This window comes from Pseudophryne corroboree, chromosome 3 (genome assembly GCF_028390025.1).
Source record: "Pseudophryne corroboree isolate aPseCor3 chromosome 3, aPseCor3.hap2, whole genome shotgun sequence".
Classification (NCBI taxonomy): Eukaryota; Metazoa; Chordata; class Amphibia; order Anura; family Myobatrachidae; genus Pseudophryne; species Pseudophryne corroboree.
The window spans coordinates 226,632,517-226,651,820 of record NC_086446.1 but is presented as its reverse complement, the minus strand read 5'-3'; the positions used below and the strand labels follow the sequence as shown (position 1 = coordinate 226,651,820).

The window sequence follows — 19,304 nt, the reverse complement described above, 5'->3', positions numbered from 1 at the left end:
TGTGGGAGCACAGGCTGCGCCCATTGCTGTTCCCCGGATTTGCTGGAAAAATTGGTCACCAAAAGTGAAATAATTTTTATTGAGAACAAAGCTCAATATTTCACACAGGAAATCGTTAAATATGTTTTTTTCTTCCATATCCAGGAAGAATTTCGTGGCTTGTACCCCTTGTTGATGTGAGATGCTACTATATAGAGCTTCTACGTCTAAAGTGACTAGGATACAGTTCTCATCTAGACATATGTCGTGTATTTTCCGTAGGAGATCAGAGGTGTCTTTGAGATAGGAGGGTAGTGTCATAACATGGTCTCTGAGATGTAAATCCAGAAATTTGCTTGGGGTTTCTAGGAGTCCACCATTTCCCGACACAATAGGTCTTCCAGATGGTTTGTTGATGTTCTTGTGTATCTTAGGCAATAAGTAAAATGTAGGTACCCTGGGATTCGAGACATCAAGATACTTGGCCTCTTGTTGTGGAATAGCCCCAATGGCAAATGCCTCTTCGATCATGTGCATGTATTGCTTGTGAAATCTTGCTGTTGGATTGAGTGGTAGTTTTTTATAGCAGGATGTGTGCAGAAGTTGTCTCCGTGCTTCCTCCTCATACATTGTGATGGGCCATATAACAATGTTACCTCCCTTGTCCGAGGGTTTGATGACCGTGTCAGTCCAAGTTTTAATCTCTTTTAGGGCTTGTCTCTCTCTGTATTTGAGGTTCTTAGTGAGACATTTTTTGCGGGAGTTAGTTTGGATCTCATCAAATTCTTTAGAGACCAGATCTAAAAAGACCCTGATTTCTGGGCTGTTGGTATCAGGAGGGAAGAAAGTGGACTTCAGTTTGCATGTGGGTCTGGTTTTCCGTGAAGCGGGAATGTCCGAAGATGATTCCATATGTAATTCCTCCAGTATCTGGATAGCTGTAAGATCTTCTTCGGTCAGTGATGGAAGTGGTGCGCTGGGATCCTCAAAAAGTCCCGAATGGCTAGATGGTAAAGTTTTCATACTTGCGTCAAAAGGGGATTTGGCAAAGAATTTTTTTTAATAATAATTTGCGGCCAAAGAGTCTGAGATCCTTCTCCCACAAAAACCTGTTAAAGGGTGATGTTGGTGAAAACGATAGACCCTTGCTAAGAACCTCCAATTGATCTTCCGTGAGGATTTTGGTGCTGAGATTAATAATTTGCAACTTGTCTGTAGTTATCACTTCCTGGTTGTCCGTACCGGATACTGAGAGGTTCTTGGGGTGGTCCAATCCCGTTTGTTTCTGTCTGTGTTTCGTCCCCCCCCTTCTTGTCGGCCTTGAGGCTTGTTTCTGCCTCTTGTACGTTGGCCTCTCCCTAAAAAAAGGATCCTCACTCTTGTTATATCTATAGGTGTGGGTGCTTCCTTCGGGATGTTCTGTGGAGGAGTCTTCACTATAGGACGATTCCAATTCAGAAGAACTCGGATCTTCTCTAATTGGTCCTCCTCTAAGTCGTGGAGTTGGAGAGTTCCAACGAAATATTTTTCCTAGGGAGAAGTTGTTTTTATCTCGTAAGAATTTGTTACGTTTTCTTTCTATATTGTTGGTTTCATATGTATCCAGTTCCTTCTTGTATTTCTCAAAGGTGTTTTGAAAGGTCAGGTCTTTCTCCCAGGTTTCTAAGTTTTGACCCAATTCTTCAATGCTTTTTTCAACTTGATCTAGTATCAGATTGTCGTGTTTGATCAGGATTAGAATTAGTTCATTGGAACATTTCAATAAGGTGTTTTCCCATTCAGCTTTTAGGTTGTCCGTGGCCAGAGGGAAGGAGGGGAAGATCCGTGGTCGTAGGCCTCTGGGTGACAATTTATTTTTGTGGTAGTTTTCTAATGTGGTGATGTCCCAGGTGAGCCTAATCCTTTTTTGTAAGTTCTTCTGTAATTTGGATAGATCAGATTTCCAATCTTTAGGAGTGCTGGGATTGTGAAAAGTATCTGAAAAGATATCTCCAAATTCCTCTATGTTTCTGCGTTTAGAAGTTAGTTCAGTTTTTAATGAAAATGCTGTCATTGCCTTGGATAAAGCAAAGAAAAAAGAGGGGGGGGGGGAAGAAAAGGGAGAGAAAAATATTGTAACAGGAACAACTACTATCAAAGAGGAAAGAAATCCTAATGGCAGGATAAATGAAGCCGTGCAAGGTATGGAAAGCTGAGTTTTAACTCAGTGTTCTAAAAACATAAATGTATCGGGGGTATATCGCACTGGAAGATAATGATGTATCCAATAGATATTATTAAAACCAAAATATAATGAGTACAAAGAGAAAACCAATGTTTTCTAATTTAATCTTAAATTTGGTGGTGCACCCTGAGTCAGTAATGAAACATGCAACAGAGAAAGAGAAAAGAAGACTCTTTTGTGGGCGCACTCTTATATGTATGTGTATAGAAGTCTCAGAAGAAACAAATGATAAAAATTATATGCAAATTTTAATAACAACAATCGGTAAAATGGTAGTAGAATATACTGTCAAAATTATCAAAAAGAGGAGGGGGGGGTTAGAAAAAGGGGAACACAGAACAAATTCTTTTACAGTGTAAATACTGAGTAATAGTTCTGGACTGTCTGGGTACGAAAATGCAGAAAATAACAGCTGGAGGCCTGAAAAAAAATCTAAATAAGAATCCTAGGTAGGTATGTAAATAAAATTATAAGGATATTGGGTTGATGATAAGTCAGCTAGATCTCTTATGAATAATAATAATAATAATAATAAAGAGACGGATGGGGTAGATAAAGATGGAATGAGCAAGATGAATCTACTGTCAGTGTTAGACGCTGAGCAAAACCGTCCAGAAACTTCTAGTAAACTGAGTATTCCTCAAGAGTCTCCCACTTGAGTACTAACCCAGCCCGACACTGCTTAGCTTCCAAGATCGGAAGGATTCGTGCGTTGCCAGTGTGGTATGAAAGTAGAAGAGATATTTGATATCGAAGGCTCGGGAATCACTGATGAGAGTTCACGAAATGGAGAAGAAAAAGAGTAGATATAGATTGGAGAAGAAAATAGGGGATCTGCTGCCAATGTTAGACAGGGATGGTTACCCCTGAATCAGTGGTGAGAGTCCTGAAATTAGAGAAAGTTGGAAAACAACAAGCAAGTTCAATTGGGATTCAATGTAATTTAGAACAGCAGTTACATCTGTGCAGCAATCTGAAAACGTAGGACACACCTCCCTTCTGATTGGACACTGACCAGCCCCTTTCAAGATAAAGCCCGCACGATCCCCTCCATTAACAGGAAGTGACCAAGCCCGGTGAACGGGCGAAACGCGTCTTCCGTACCCCACTGCCTGGGGGACAGCCGACTCCGGACAGCCTGAACCTCGAGCAGCTACTTCTCACTCAGCCGCTACATCAACAAGCCGCCACACACTGCCGCAACGGGACATTGGACATTGCGCTCCTTCCTCCTTCATCTCGGACACAGGCAGCCGCATCAGCCCTGCAGTCACGTAACATCTCACAACTACAGCTCGTATCATCACGGTACTGTCAGCACCCTTAATTGGCACATCTCGGACACAGACAGCTGCATCAGCCCTGCAGTTATTTAACATCCTACAGCTGCAGCTCGCCTCACTACAGGATTGGACATTCTATCATCAGTCTGTAATAGACTTCGACAGACTCCGTTTCTGAAACAGACCAGGTAGACCGATCTGCTCTGCGGCTGTATTACACTGTGTAATCTCAGTAACTACTGTATCTCGTATTCGTGACATGCCTGGACCCTGATACGGACATCCTTTGTGTACACTGCATTTTGCCGCATACCAGTGACTGATTGCCCCTTCCATTCCGGGTAACATCTGCACAATTACAGTATATTCCTTGTATATCTATTGGTATTCATTTTTTGATGCTCGCTTTATATACTATTCACAAAACCTGTTTACATCAGATTATGAAAGTATCTGTTTCTTAGGCAGTCGGCACTTAGCGGCACCTTATTTTATGACATACGATATTGCTGAGCTACAATGGGTTACCAGAGCTATGTTCAGTTATAAATCTGACATATTTATTGGCCCAGTATTTTTTCGTATTTTTTCAAATTTTTCTTCTTCTTTTTCTTCCTTCTTTGCTTTCTGCCTTTCCTCAAATCCACCTGGAGCAAAGATTTATAGTAGCATTTTCTACTATTATTATTATGTAAAGTATCTCTGCAGTTCTGACAACAGTGAGACATAACAAGTCCCAATTTATTTATTATAGAACTGTTGTCTCTTATATGTTACTATTTTCGAAACTTCCCACTTGATATCACTGAGACAAATGACATCAATCTGATAGCATCAAACAGATGTTTTTGCATGGTTTAAATCATCCTAACTTTCTGCCAATTTTTACAATCTGCTTTCTACATCATCAAGTATTATTAATATCACAGGTACCATCAGCACCCTGTAATTAGTAGCTTATCGACCATCAACCCTTCTTAAACTACCTTAGACCAGCATTGTTCCTTCCCTCCCCCCCCCCCCCCCCCCCCTTGTTTTCCAACTTTCTCTAATTTCAGGACTCTCACCACTGATTCAGGGGTAACCATCCCTGTCTAACATTGGCAGCAGATCCCCTATTTTCTTCTCCAATCTATATCTACTCTTTTTCTTCTCCATTTCGTGAACTCTCATCAGTGATTCCCGAGCCTTCGATATCAAATATCTCTTCTACTTTCATACCACACTGGCAACGCCCGAATCCTTCCGATCTTGGAAGCTAAGCAGTGTCGGGCTGGGTTAGTACTCAAGTGGGAGACTCTTGAGGAATACTCAGTTTAGTAGAAGTTTCTGGACGGTTTTGCTCAGCGTCTAACACTGACAGCAGATTCATCTTGCTCATTCCATCTTTATCTACCCCATCCGTCTCTTTATTATTATTCATAAGAGATCTAGCTGACTTATCATCAACCCAATATCCTTATAATTTTATTTACATACCTACCTAGGATTTTTATTTAGATTTTTTTCAGGCCTCCAGCTGTTATTTTCTGCATTTTCGTACCCAGGCAGTCCAGAACTATTACTCAGTATTTACACTGTAAAAGAATTTGTTCTGTGTTCCCCTTTTTCTAACCCCCCCCTCCTCTTTTTGATAATTTTGACAGTATATTCTACTACCATTTTACCGATTGTTAATAAAATTTGCATATAATTTTTATCATTTGTTTCTTCTGAGACTTCTATACACATACATATAAGAGTGCGCCCACAAAAGAGTCTTCTTTTCTCTTTCTCTGTTGCAGTCCTCTCCACTTCCCAACTACTATAAAACTGTACTTAGAAAAAGAAAAAATGTGAGGGGGCCTGTCTGCCTGTATGCTTATATGGACATCTATCAGTTGCGGGGTTATTTAATTGGGTAGTCAGTGTCTAGCTTGTGAAATTACCCTGGCACCCCAGGTGATCACTCATCACCATCGTCAGGGGCAGATTGACCATAGATCTCATAGTGAAGAGTTCCTGGTAGGCCAATGTGCAGTGGGGCTTGTTTTGTTTGATGACATTTGGCCCCATTTATAGTCATAATGAATAAGTGGAAAATAATTTCCATAATTCTAAAAGTGCATAATATAACGTGCCCCTAATGAATTTGATTTCCTTTTAAACTTCCTCCTTGATGCTAGACATGCCCACTCTCTGGCAAGTTTTAAGGGGGGGGAAGGGGTGCCATGGCTACACGGCACACTTTACACCCCTGGTACTGCCCATGTTAAGCCACTTCTACAAATATTTCCAGGGCAACTTTTTGTTCCCAATCTACCCCTGACCATTGTTATATGTTATAGGCACTAAACTGGACACAGACATAAACATTACTGTGCATGTATTGTTGTACGTAAGGAGTAACAGGGAGAGGGCCATCCACCTTTATATAGTACTAAGAGGGAAAACTTAGGGTAGGGTATTGGGGTTAATTTAGAGGTTTTGGTTAGGGTAAGGATGATATGCAACCTGGATTCGCATATCTAAATATCTGTGTGCAGATTCAGGCACAGGCCCAGAGTATACAGTTTGACTGCTGTGTGAGGTGGAATTGCAGTCTCCTTTACACACTCATCTATGCACCTAGATCCTGTCTAGTCCAAGAAATACAAGGTCCTGAACCAATAATCCTGAGAATGCAGCCTATCTACTTATAATGACTAGTGACTTTTTTGTTAAACAATGTTCTTTGATAAGATGAGACATTTTTGGAGACACAAAATGGTTTCATCCACTGTATGTGGGCGGTCAGTTTACTTTAAATGTGACACAGATTTCAAGACTACTTCCAAAAGACCTGGGGCCTGATTCAGATTTGTATGCAATGCAGATGATCATGCAACTGAGCAATTATTGGTAGACTGCGCACGCACTGCGATCGCACTACACATGCATCAAGGTAGTTTTGTGATGCCACTCGCAATAAGAAATGAAAATATAGTGCTATGGATTGTTGAAGGAGATGGGGCCCTGCACACAGGGCCCGATTCTGACCTGGGAATAAAGTAAGAAAGAGTAAGTAATTGCATCTTGGCAAAACCCTGTTGCACTGCAGATTGGGCAGATTTAAAATGTGCAGCAAGGCGTGTCCAATTTGAAATCTAAATTGCAGTGTCAAAATAAAGTTGTCTAGTATTTGTGAGCTACATGAAAAAGCAGCCAGTATGTAATACCCCTTTCACACTGCACAAATAACCCAGTATCGACTCTGTATATTGTCAGGTCGACGCGGTATATACTGTGCGGTGTGAAAGTGGTCACTCCCGAATTCCCGGGTTGCCTGACCTGGTATTTCAACCCAGGAATAAATAAGGGTTATTCCCGTGTCAGCTGCAGTGTGAATGGGTTGCTGGATCAATGCGACCCGGGACCCATTCACAGTATAGACAGAGAGGGTATGGAGATGATCTCATCTCCGAGCGCCGCCTTCGCACCATGCCCCTGTCACCATATTATGCCCTTACTGTAATACCACAGTACCTGCTCGTTGTCAAGGGTTCTGCTCATTGTCAGGGGATCCCCCAGTCCCCGATGCTGCTCTCTGCTCCACTGTTTGCACCAGCCCACAGTTCAAAGTATTGAAAATGACTTTCTCTAATGGCCACCGCCTCCTCTAGCATGCTTAAAAAACGGTCTTCTATGAGGTGGCAGCCATGTTGGGAGGGACATTTTAAATAGTATTCCAGACGGAATACTGTAACAAGTAGTTGCCGTTGCCGCAGCTTGCAGGGCCCAAGAAATGGCACTGAATATTAGTAGGAAGATTTGCTTAGCACACAGTCTCTGAGGAGGGACTTTTGAAAAAAAGATTTTCGGTGTATGCCTACATGTCCAAATAAAAAAAACTATAAATATTTCTCTGTAAGTCGCAGAACAATAGAACAATGCATTCTTACTGTGACTGGTACTGTATCTTCTTTTTTTCTAGGTTTCAGAACTCACGCCTGGAGGAGAAGTAGCAGGTCATGCATTAACAACGGTCACCATAAGAGTTGTTGACCTAAACAACCACCCACCAACCTTCTATGGGGAAAATGGACCCCAGAACAAGTTTGAACTTACCATGTATGAACATCCACCTGAAGGAGAGATTCTAAGAGGACTTAAAATTACTGTTAATGATTCAGACCAGGTTAGTTAACTTGCGATATTCTTGATCATCTCTATGGGCTTGGACTAATATTGCCACACATACACACAACATAGCTGTGTGCAAATATTTCAAAATCTCACAATAATGCATCTATTAACTTTACAGGGCGCAAATGCCAAATTCAACCTCCGTTTGGTTGGACCTGGAGGAATGTTTCGTGTTGTGCCACAGACAGTATTAAATGAGGCTCAAGTGACGATAATTGTGGAGAACTCTGCAGGAATAGACTATGAAAAATTTCATTTGCTAACTTTTAAGGTATGGCTAATTGTTGCAATTCTGGCTTTATTAAGTGCCAACAAATTCTGCCGTGTCATATTCTACCTCTGCTTCATACCACCAACATTCAATCTTAGCGTCAACAGGGACTCCACAATTTTACACCGGATGTGGGGCGGAAATGACGCGAATAGCGTCACGCACCGGAAATGAACTCTCTTGAACGAAATTAGTGTTTTATAAGGACTCCTTGCACAGTTTTTAAGCGCAAACATAGCGCTTTACTACATCCACAGCCTCCCTTCTTATTAGTTACAATTAATATGTGTTTTTTGAATCCTGTTCCCCAATGCCAATTAACTACAGGAAGTGAGGTAATCAATCACTTCCTTACCCATAGGGGTATATATAGATGATGTGTTCCACTCTGCTCACTACCCCTTGATGAAGTCAGACCAGACGAAACGCGTTGGATGAACCCTGCTACTATTGTATCCTCAGTTAAGCTGCTTCTTCTTTATACGAAATTTTTTCTATATGTATTTTTTACATATTTTAGTTTTAGACACATAGTTGTTTCTAGTATTCTCCTTTTTTTTAGTGTATGAATTTTAGCACCATTTCTACTTGTCTTTGATGTGCCCTTTGGATTTTTTAACGATCTTTTAATGTTTTTTTAAAGCACTCTTTTATGTTGTCTTTTTCATGTGCAATTGTCTTAAACGTTCTTCGCAATAAACCCTGCATTGATTCTGAAAAAGTACATAGTCGCTAAGAATATTTACCACCTGTGGTCGCTCCGATCTTATTCGCTTTTCCAATATCCATTCATCCTGCACACGTACAAGTGTGGGCTTTACTTAAGATTTAGCAGACGCCCCATACACAAAAAAGGGGAGTGGCATACAGTGACTAGATGTTTCTTTGGGGTACACCTATAACTGACATACTGTGAAAAATTCTATTCTACTGTATTTTTTGGCGCGGTTAGTTCACCCTATATACACATATATATATATATATATATATATATATATATATATATATATATATATATACACATATACACACACATACACACACACACACATGGTCAAGTCATATTATTGTCACCACCAACTGATAACCAGAGTAGCCACAATGTGCAACATGGACAGCAGCTGTCATAGACACATCTGGTACCCCCCCAGGTTCATTTTCATGGTGAGCTGCTCCACTTTAGCGCGTTGATCGGCCCTTATGCGCCTTCGTAGCCACCGTTCGCCTCTAACATTATTGGCATGTGGTGCTCCGCAGTTTCCACGTCACTATTCACAATGGTGCCATTTGTCCCATCACGATGCACCTTCACCACAGCAGACCACTTGATGAAGTCAGACCAGACGAAACGCATTGGCTGAATCCTGATACTACTGAATCCTGAGTTAAGCTACTTCTATCCATCTCCATTATTATAATTGCATTCCAAATCTCTTTTTATCCCTCATCAATTCCGTGTTTTTAATTTTTAATTTCTAACATTTGAATTGTATTTTTTAGTAACCCCATGCCTTTTAATTTGCTTTCAAATTTTTTATGTGCTCTATGCAAATTTTAAACTGTTCTCTTGCCAGTGTAATTCTGATGCTTTTTCATTGTTATGTGCCTAGGGTCCCATCATGCTAGTATTTAGCACCTTGGATGTTGTAACCCCGTTTTGGCCAGTTATGTGTTTTTAGAAGTCTTTTTATATATAAAACATCTTTCTGTTCATAAATAAACCCCCTTCTTTTAATTAATATTAGCAGTCCTTTTTATTCTTCTGCCACCATTGGTCGCTCAGATCTTATCCATCACTTCCAACTTTAATTTTTATCCTGCACTCGTACTAGTGCAGAACCCATTTAAGAGGTAGCAGACGCCTTTTATGTTTTTAGGGAGTCGCATATAGAGACTGTCTTTTGGGGTATTTTTAAGCTGACATACTGTGAAAAATTTGTGTCCACTGCATATTTTTGGGCGCTGTTTGTTCACCCCATACACACACACACACACACACACACACACACACACACACACACATATATATATACATACATACATACATACATACACACACACACACACACACACACACACACACACATGGTCAAGTCATATTATTGTCACCACCAACTGATAACCAGAGTAGCCACAATGTGCAACATGGACAGCAGCTGTCATTTTAGACACATCTGGTACCCCCCCCCCCCCCAGGTTCATTTTCACCACAGCAGCATACAAAAACTGTTTCAGAAAAACTGCAGCCCTTTGCCTGAAAGCTGATAATCTTCCTTTTTGCAACTCCGATAAATCACCCCTTTAAACCCACGACAGCAACAAGTGATGTGTGTGCAGAGAGCACATTGCACTCCTTATATACCCACCAAGCCCGCGCAAGATACGTGACGTACTTAATGGGTTACACGCTACCCAATGTCAAATGTAAGTGTTGGTCATAATAATGTGACTTGAGTGTGTGTATATATTACACATACATACATACAAACATACACACACACACACACACACACACACACACACACACAAACATTCACACTAGCTGTTTTACCTGTTGTTCGCACGGGAGTTTCTGATTTTCACGGTTGTAAATGTAAAATTTGGTGAATCTATAGAGCTGTAAATTTGAGACTTCTTAATGTAAGTAAATATTAATCCATGGTACTGTAACTTGACGTTACTCAAGGAGCACCCGTAGCAGATATGGTAAAAAGGGACAGGACCAATATTGTAGTGCATTAAAATTACACACACTGGAGGTGCAATCCAAATTTTGATCCGACTGTCCGCAAGCCATGCATCGGTAATGACGTCATTAGGTAAACACTCTTTTCATCCCCTTAGGGGAGGTTTATTAAAATTCAAATTATGTTTTTTTCCTATTTCCCACCTACAGAATACCTATGTTAAATTTAATCTTCCTAACATATCAGGAAGTAAGAGAATTAGGAGCGAGTGAGTGAGTGAGTGAGTGAGTGAGTGAGTGAGTGAGTGCTTTCACATTTTTGCAGTTTATTAAATTCTACATACTGGAGGTATGTCCAAGAATATTGCTAATTTTTATAGTCAACTTACAAAAAAATAATGCTGCAAATGAACTTTAGTAAGTCTATTCATCCTTTCTTTAGCTTCTTGCTATTGAGGTCAACACTCCTGAAAAGTTCAGCTCAACAGCTGATATAACCATTCACCTTCTGGACATAAATGACAATGTTCCAAAGTTTTCCTCTGAGTATTACGTTGCCAGAATTCCAGAAAACTCCCCTGGGGGCTCTAACGTTGTAGCTGCAACTGTAAGTATTCTTTATTAAATGTATGTTTCATATAAATTATTCCTAAAATGCAGTTTCCATCTTACTACATTATTTTATTAAACATATTTGAAACTAGTTTTTGTGCTGCATTAAGGTCTTTTTTTTTTTAATATGTACTTAAAAACACACATGTATGTATGTACAGTATGCAAAAGTGCGACACTCTGGACTGTACAAATAACACTAGATCAGAGTCTTAGATCAACATTTCTGTGTATTCACTGTCATCAGGATCACAAACAATAAGTCAAACAAACTTACCTTAAATCCCCGTCACCCACACACGTGGAAATGGAACCCAGCACCCAGGCAGTGTCACAGGCTCATGATGTCATCACGCTACTGTGCAGCTCACAGTGCTTGACACAAGTGTATATCCATCACCAAGGAAGCCATTGTCAAACTACAAAGCAAAAGTAACGGGAATTACTGTACTTAAGTACTGTGTAAGTTTTTGTACAGCTGCACATACAATATGCTTAGCTTCTTGCTCTCCTTAGGGTTCCTCCTTTGAGGTAAAAATGTAAAGATTTTCGCACTACACTTAAGGTCACTGAGAGAGCCGTCGGTACCATTTACACAGCAGATAAGCAGTTGCTGACTATCAAGCTTTCCTTGAATGCATTTAAGAGTCAAAATATCTCTCTCTCCTTTCCTCCTATTTCTCTTTGAGAGGATCGGCAATGTTTAGTTCAAGTGACAGGATAACCTCTGATAGCTGAGACATTATTCTCTCCTGACTCAAAGTTTGTTACGTAATTATAACGGTTATAAAAAGAAAAAAAAAAACACACACAATATAATATAATATAATATATATATACACATACGTACATACATATACACACATACATACATACATACATACATACATACATATATACATACACACACACATATAGCAATTGCCACCGTCTCATCACAAAATCTCCTGAACCATAAGGCTGGACTGCATTGCCAGTGGCAGAGCAGACCATTATTCACATAGGGGAGCCAAACCCAGCAATGTTTGACATTGTTTAGGGGCGGCGGTTGATGTGGCTCCCCTATTTGAATAATGGACTACTCTGCAACTGCCAGGCAAGTCCAGGACAAAGCATTGTGTCCTCCCCCCTTGGTGACTTGAAACCACCGGCACCAAGCTTTCTTTATAGCCCCGGCTTGGTGGGCTGTCTTAACTCTCCTCTGTGAGGGGGTAATTCCCAATAATTATCTCACCCCTTTTAACTCCTTTATGGGTGGAATTTTGAAAAATCCCCTCTTAGTGGGCGCCTACATCACAAAAGCAAGTTACTGTCCATATGTCAAGTTTCTAGCCCTTATGGTTCAGGAGACTTTGTGATGAGACAGTAGTATTTTTTTTTTTTTTAAAGAACTGATTTTTATTGAGGTTTTCCATATATGAAAAATATGCGTTTGACAATAAAACATCAACATCATAATGTGGCGATCTCTAGAACATAGGGAACGCATGAAGAATGGATCAATACAAGATTGTTTAAGCCAAACAACAATATGCAGTAGGAAAAATATGGAAGTATAGTCAAGCATGGGGTGGGGGGCGGGGGGTGGGAGGGGGGGGGGTGGGAGGTCGGGGAGCTGTCGGCCCATCAAAGGCTGAAGAGCCCTGTTAGGGTGGGGTTATGAACATACAAACATACATCATTATACATAGTTCCTAATCAGTTAATTGTAACTGAGCTGGTATACTATTACATTATTAAATATGATGACAAGCTAGGCATGTAGAATATATATAAGACGAGAGGAGAAGGACTCTATTAGATTCTATAAGATTGACGAGGAGAGAAAAAGAAGAATAGGAGTAGGAGAAGAATGAAGTTAGGTTATCTGGACATTTTCCACTGAGAATTTTCAAATGCTGCAATTATCGTGGATTGAGTGGTCTGGTCTAGTGTAGCCATATAGGGGCCCCATTTTTTGTTGAACCCGGCGAGGCCAGAGGGACCCGTAAGAAGAGTGGACCTTCGATCAAAGTATAAATATTGTAGCATGATTTTCTGAACTTCAGCTAAGGAGGGGGTCGATCTAACAACCCAATGTTTCAGAATTGCCTTTTTGGTTATTGTAAACAACATGGTCAACATAGGGAAAAGTAGGCTAATCCCTTTTTCTGATCTCCATATAGAGAAATTTATGCAAAGACATGCCAGCGGGTCTGGTCTCAGTGCCATGTGGAAATGGGTATTTATGAACACAAATAATTTGTTCCAGAAGCGTTGGATTCTGATACAGCTCCAAAGGCAGTGGTAGAAAGAGGCTTTAGCTCCTTTACATTTAGGGCACCTATTAGGGATTGCAGGATCAATGTGTATCTGTTCAAAGGGAGGCAAGTATGCTCTATGGATGGATTTTACATGTACCTCTTGTAGGTACGCAGAACTAAGAATTGACATGGTCCGGTGGTGGTGGTCTAAGAGGAGGTCACAGGAGGTCACGCTTGGGATGTCTGCTTGCCAGGAGGCAACCAGTCTGGGAATGTATGGCAAGGCTGGGATATTTACAATGAGTGAGTAAATTTGCTTTAGTTTGTAGGGATGGGATTCCCAGTGCTTTAGAACTTTTGCTAGAGGGGAAGAAGGAGACGAGGGGATAGAGTCGATGTGCAATGAATGGAGGTAGTGTCTCACTTGTAGATACATATAGAAGTGGGAGGACGGAATAGAGTACCTGTCTCTCAGTGTTGTAAATTGAGCCATGTGGCCACCCGGGTCGAAGACCTGTGAAGCAGCACACAGCCCCCTCTCCCGCCATCGGACAAAAAGAGCATTGTGAAGGGAAGGAGGAAAAGAAGGGTTTCCCCAAAGGGATATATAAGAGGAAACAGTGTGGTCAGATTTGAGTTTTCTGTGTAATTTCACCCAGCTTAAGTACGTGTCTCGGAATAGAGGGTGTTTCAGGATTGAAGAAGGTATGTCAGTTTTTTTGGTGTGTAGGAGGGCACATGGGGAATATGGTCGAAAAGCATCAGTATCTAGAGCCAAGTCAGTGTATGTGCTTTTTCCTAAAAGCCAATCAGCTGCATATCGGAGAAAGATTGTAAGAGAGTAAGAAAGAAAGTCCGGGACACCCAGTCCGCCCAGTGACTTGTCCATTACTAGTTTTGCAAAGGCCACTTTTGGTTTCTTCCCATGCCATATAAATCGGGTCATAGCTTTGCGCAATACAGCGCCATCCGCTTCTCTGAGACTGAATGGAAGAGATTGCATAATATAAAAGACTTTGGGAAATATTATCGATTTGAGGACTGCAATCCTCCCAAGCAATGAGAGCGGAAGGGTAGCCCATCCCTCTAGCTTAGTAAGCACGGCTTTAATGGCCGGTGTGAAGTTGATTTCGTAGATCCGTGCAATATCACGTGCAATATTTACCCCAAGGTATTTAAAATGGGACTGAGTGATCGTGAAGGGTGATGCTTGAGTGAGAGAGGATAGTGTGGCAGGGGGGACGTGTATAGGAAGTAATTCTGATTTTATGACATTGATCTTATAACCAGCCGTTTCACCAAAGTCTGAAATCAAACGCAGGATTTCCGGGACTGACGTGAGAGGGTTTGAGACAAATAACAACATGTCGTCAGCGAACAGGGCGACTTTAAGCTCAGTGTTACCGACAGAGATGCCAGTAATGGAAGGGGAAAGCCTAAGAGCTAATGCTAGAGGTTCTAGAGCGATGGCAAAGAGGAGTGGGGAGAGAGGGCACCCCTGTCTAGTACCTTTTTCTATATAGAAGGGGTTGGAAAGGAGACCGTTGCACGAAATTTGAGTGGCCGGGGCTGAATATAGTGCACGGATAGCCTTTATAAACGCATCAGGGAATTTAAATCGTGTCAGGGTTGCGTAGAGGTGAGGCCATTCGACGAGGTCGAAGGCCTTTTCCGCGTCCAAGGATATGATGGCATATCCAGAAGAGGACATGTCACCGTGGCAGGAGTGTAAGGCTGCTATCACCCTTCTCACATTGACCACCGAGTGTCTTCCTGCAATGAAGCCTGTCTGATCAGGGTGAACAATGTGGGGGAGTATGAGTTTCAGACGGTCGGCCAGTATCTTGGCGAACAATTTATAATCTAAGTTTAGCAAAGATATTGGTCGATAGGAGCCTGGGAGGGATAAATCTCTGCCTGGTTTAGGGAGCAATTTGAGGAGTGCCGAATTAAAGTGAGGTGGGGGAGTCTGAGCTAGTAATAATGAATTGAAAATGTCTACCAAAATGGAGTCAAATTTATGGGAGAGGAGTCTATAGAACTCCCCACTATAGCCGTCAGGGCCAGGGGCCTTATTGGGTTTTAATTGTTTGATCGCTGATCGGACTTCAGTGATAGTGATCGGGGATAGAAGTTGAGTGGCCATGTCATCTGTAAGAGCAGGGTAAGGTAGGGCTTCCCAAGAGAAAGGGGGGTTGGTAGACTTGTCAGCGTGGATGGGGGGAGGGTGTGGCGGTTGAGAGCAGGATGTCGAGGGGTGTGAAGGTGGCGAAGGCGGTTGCGGGGTGTTTGGAATGGTGGTTGAGTATAATTGTGAGAAATAAGACTGCATAATATGTGCAATCTGTTTGTTTGTGGAAGTCAGTGTGCCTTGCTGTGTGCGGAGAGGGTGAACCACGGCAGGTGAAAATGTGCCACGAAGTAAGTTAGAGAGTAAGCGGCCAGACTTGTTCCCGAATTTGTGGAACTTGTAGTGGACAGAAAAAAGGTATTTATTTCCCATTTCGGAAATTCGTTCGTCAAAGTGGGTTTTTGTGAGTAGATATGTTTGCTTAGTGACTGGTGAAGGCATTTGTTTGTATGCCTGAAAGGCCGCAGTGAGGGCGTTCTGGAGCGCCAGATACTGCTTTGAATAGTTCTTGTTGGAGGCTGCGGTAAAGGACATAATCGCCCCTCTGAGAACTGCTTTCGCTGACATCCAGAACAGAAAGGGATTCGTCTGAAGATGTTCAGAATTGGTAGAGTAAAAGTCGTCCCAAGCAGCCTCCAAGAAGGACTTGAAAGTATCAGAATGACAGAATCTATTTGGAAATTTCCATAGCCTAGTCGTGTCTCCGTCATCTGGAAAGTGGATAGTCAAGGAAATCATAGCATGGTCTGACAGAGAGATGGGGGCGATAGAGCAGTCTGTGACCTGAGGGAAAAGAGCATGAGAGATGAAGAAATAGTCGATGCGAGAGAGAGAGCCGTGCGCCGCTGAGAGACAGGTGTACTCTCGTTCTGTTGGGTATAGGGCTCTCCACAGGTCAATAACCTGTAAGGTGGAGGTGAAGAGGGGGATGCCAACCTTAGGGAGTGGAGGAGGGGTCCCGCGGGTGTTTGATCTGTCTAATATGGAGGAAGAAATCAGGTTAAAATCTCCACCAATGATCAAATTGTCACCCATGAAGGGGGTCAGAAGGGTAATCAAGCTCTGGAAATATGACTTAGAGTAGGGAGGGGGAATATATACATTAGCCAGCGTGAGTCTCCTGCCCAATATATCCACCGAGACCACCACATATCTACCTGTATCGTCAGTAACAACGCGGTGTACCTCATGAGCCAGGTTGCGTTTTACCAGAATAACCACTCCTCTTGCCTTGGAACTGTAGGAAGAAGACGCCAATACAGACCATCCTAGCATTCCCAATTTTGCAGATTCAGCGGGAGTCAGATGAGTTTCCTGGAGGAATGCCACGTCCACGCCAGATTTTTGTAAGAAAATCAATATTTTCCTGCGTTTCGCCGGAGAATTAATTCCTCCAACGTTCCAGGTTGCATAGCGTAGACTAGGCATCCCTGCAGGGAACAGGGAAAAAAAGAAACATCATCTTAAAGCGTAAAAAGACACAGAGGGGAACTTTTAGCATAACGATGTCGAAGGATATCATACAGTCTCGCCAAGTTACATAGGGTAGGACAGCGCCCCCTGGGAATGGAGGGGGATACCAGGTAGTGAAGGAGGGGAGGGGTGTGCGGGAGGGGAGATAGGGAGCATAAATGAAAAGAGGCATACAAATGCCAGCATTTGATGCCAGACTTCCAAGTAAAAGCACATAGAGTAACATATCAAAAAGGACACACATCCAGCACGACGGGGCGTGTCCGCCCCCGATCCCTAACGTATTACAAAATACTGATGTAAAACTGTATAACTGTATAACTGGGGCCCGTAGGTCCTGGCAGCGCGTTACACCTAAGAACATTAAGATAACATATAATATAGAGAAAATGAGCCACTAAATGTGGAGTGAGAAAAAAAATTAGCGGTTTAAACTCTGAAATCACTAAACAGACATGGGATCATGCAGAACAGGGAGAACTTAATAATGCAGTTTAGAACAAGGAGCACAGTCCTTCATTTAGCTGAATCAGAGATGTCTGCATCCTTGGCCTGGGACAGCTCCTGGAGGTAAGCCACAGCGTCAGGCGGGGTGGAAAAGTCCTTAAATGAAGACCCGTCATAAATGCGAAGCCTGGCAGGATATAACAGGCCAAATTTGCGCCCTTCAGCGACTAATTGAGAGCAAACAGGGGAAAAGGATTTCCTGGCCCGTGATAATTCAGCGGAGTAGTCTTGAAAAATATGAAGCTTATGTCCTTCCCATGACAAAGATTTAGCTTTGCGAGAGGCCGACCATATCTCCATTTTGTGTAGGTAATTTAAGCAGCGGAACAGGGTAACGCGGGGTCTCGGCCTGTTGGGGGTCGGAGTCGGTCCTACCCTATGGACCCTCTCTATTACCATGTCCTGGCAAACCGCCTCTATGCCTAAAAGCGAGGGTAGAGTGTTGCGGACAAAATGGGCCATAGCGGGCCCCTTGATAGATTCAGGGAGGCCGACCAGCCTAATATTATTTCGACGCGATCTGTTCTCAATATCGTCTATCTTGTTCCACATCTGATAGGAATCGTTAGTGAGACGTTTCACGGTGTGTTGCAAGTCTCCTATGTCATGGGATACTACGCTGATCTGTTGTTCCGTGTTAGAAACCCTGTGGGTCAAATGTTGTAGCTGACTAGTGATATCAGCTACTGCTTTGGATAGAAGGGGAGTCATGGTAGCTGTAATGGCTGCTACCACCTCTGAGTAGGTCACAGGGGCATCGCAGCCCGCACTCACGTGTCCCCCAGGTCCTTCGGCCGCGGATTTCTTATGCAGAGGGGGTGCACTCTCCACTGCAGAGTCTGCCTGCATGGTCCCTGCAGCCCGGCGCTTCTCCTGGCGTGGAGGCTGCGGCGGCTGCTGCTGGTCCGCTTGGGGTTGCGGCGTCAGCGGTGCTAAAAAGCGGTCCATATTGGCTACGGAGGTGCAAGGTCACTGCAGGAGGATTCCGGGCTCAAAACGAGGCTTTAAAAGCCTAGTAAAAGGTGTCTGATGGGGAGCGGGGGACGGAGCTCAAAACGGAGCTCAGGTCTCCATGAAGCCGGAACCGGAAGTCCGAGACAGTAGTATTTGATTATATTTATATATATATATATATATATATATATATATATATATATATATATATAGAGAGAGAGAGAGAGAGAGAGAGAGAGAGAGAGACAGAGACAGAGAGAGACACAGTGCAGCATATGTCTCAACAGCATGAACACTAATAGCATCAGCATGAATCTTGATGTAACATAGGAAGAGTAAATATTAATTGAATCAGCAAGGTTTTATTTAAGAGATTAATACTTTTTCTAAAGTGAATTATCATAAATATCTAAAGAGAGCAATAGATAATTATAACAATAATGATAATAATAATAGTTTATTAACAGCCTAGAGAAACAAGGGTATCCAGACTAAAGATCTGGAATGTCTAGGTTGTCAGTCAATAGGTCATAGCCATATGGTCGACATGCATTAGATTGACATGGAAAAAAAGGTTGACATATGAGAGGTCAACACTGGAAAAAGGTTAACAGTTACAAAAGGTCGATATGACAATAGTCGGCACACATATGGTCAAAACTTTTTTTCTGTTTATGTACTTTTTCCATCCTTGACTATCCATTTCACAAATCATAACCTTTAGTAACCTTATGGCGAGCAAAGCGAGACACTGTGCCTGAAGGGGTGCACACTGTG

The 19,304-nt window shown here is 42.2% G+C and overlaps 1 protein-coding gene and 1 pseudogene across 1 annotated transcript in view; both read left to right on the top strand.

Annotated features, from left to right (window-relative positions):
• Positions 1-19,304, top strand: part of CDHR1 (cadherin related family member 1) — a 267,836-nt gene that overhangs the window by 133,370 nt on the left and 115,162 nt on the right. The window contains exons 11-13 of the mRNA XM_063958865.1: positions 7,439-7,642; positions 7,769-7,921; positions 11,050-11,214. Of these exons, the coding sequence (XP_063814935.1) occupies positions 7,439-7,642; positions 7,769-7,921; positions 11,050-11,214 (522 nt within the window). The remainder of the gene's footprint in view (positions 1-7,438; positions 7,643-7,768; positions 7,922-11,049; positions 11,215-19,304) is intronic.
• LOC134898151 (5S ribosomal RNA) lies at positions 4,694-4,812 on the top strand (annotated as a pseudogene).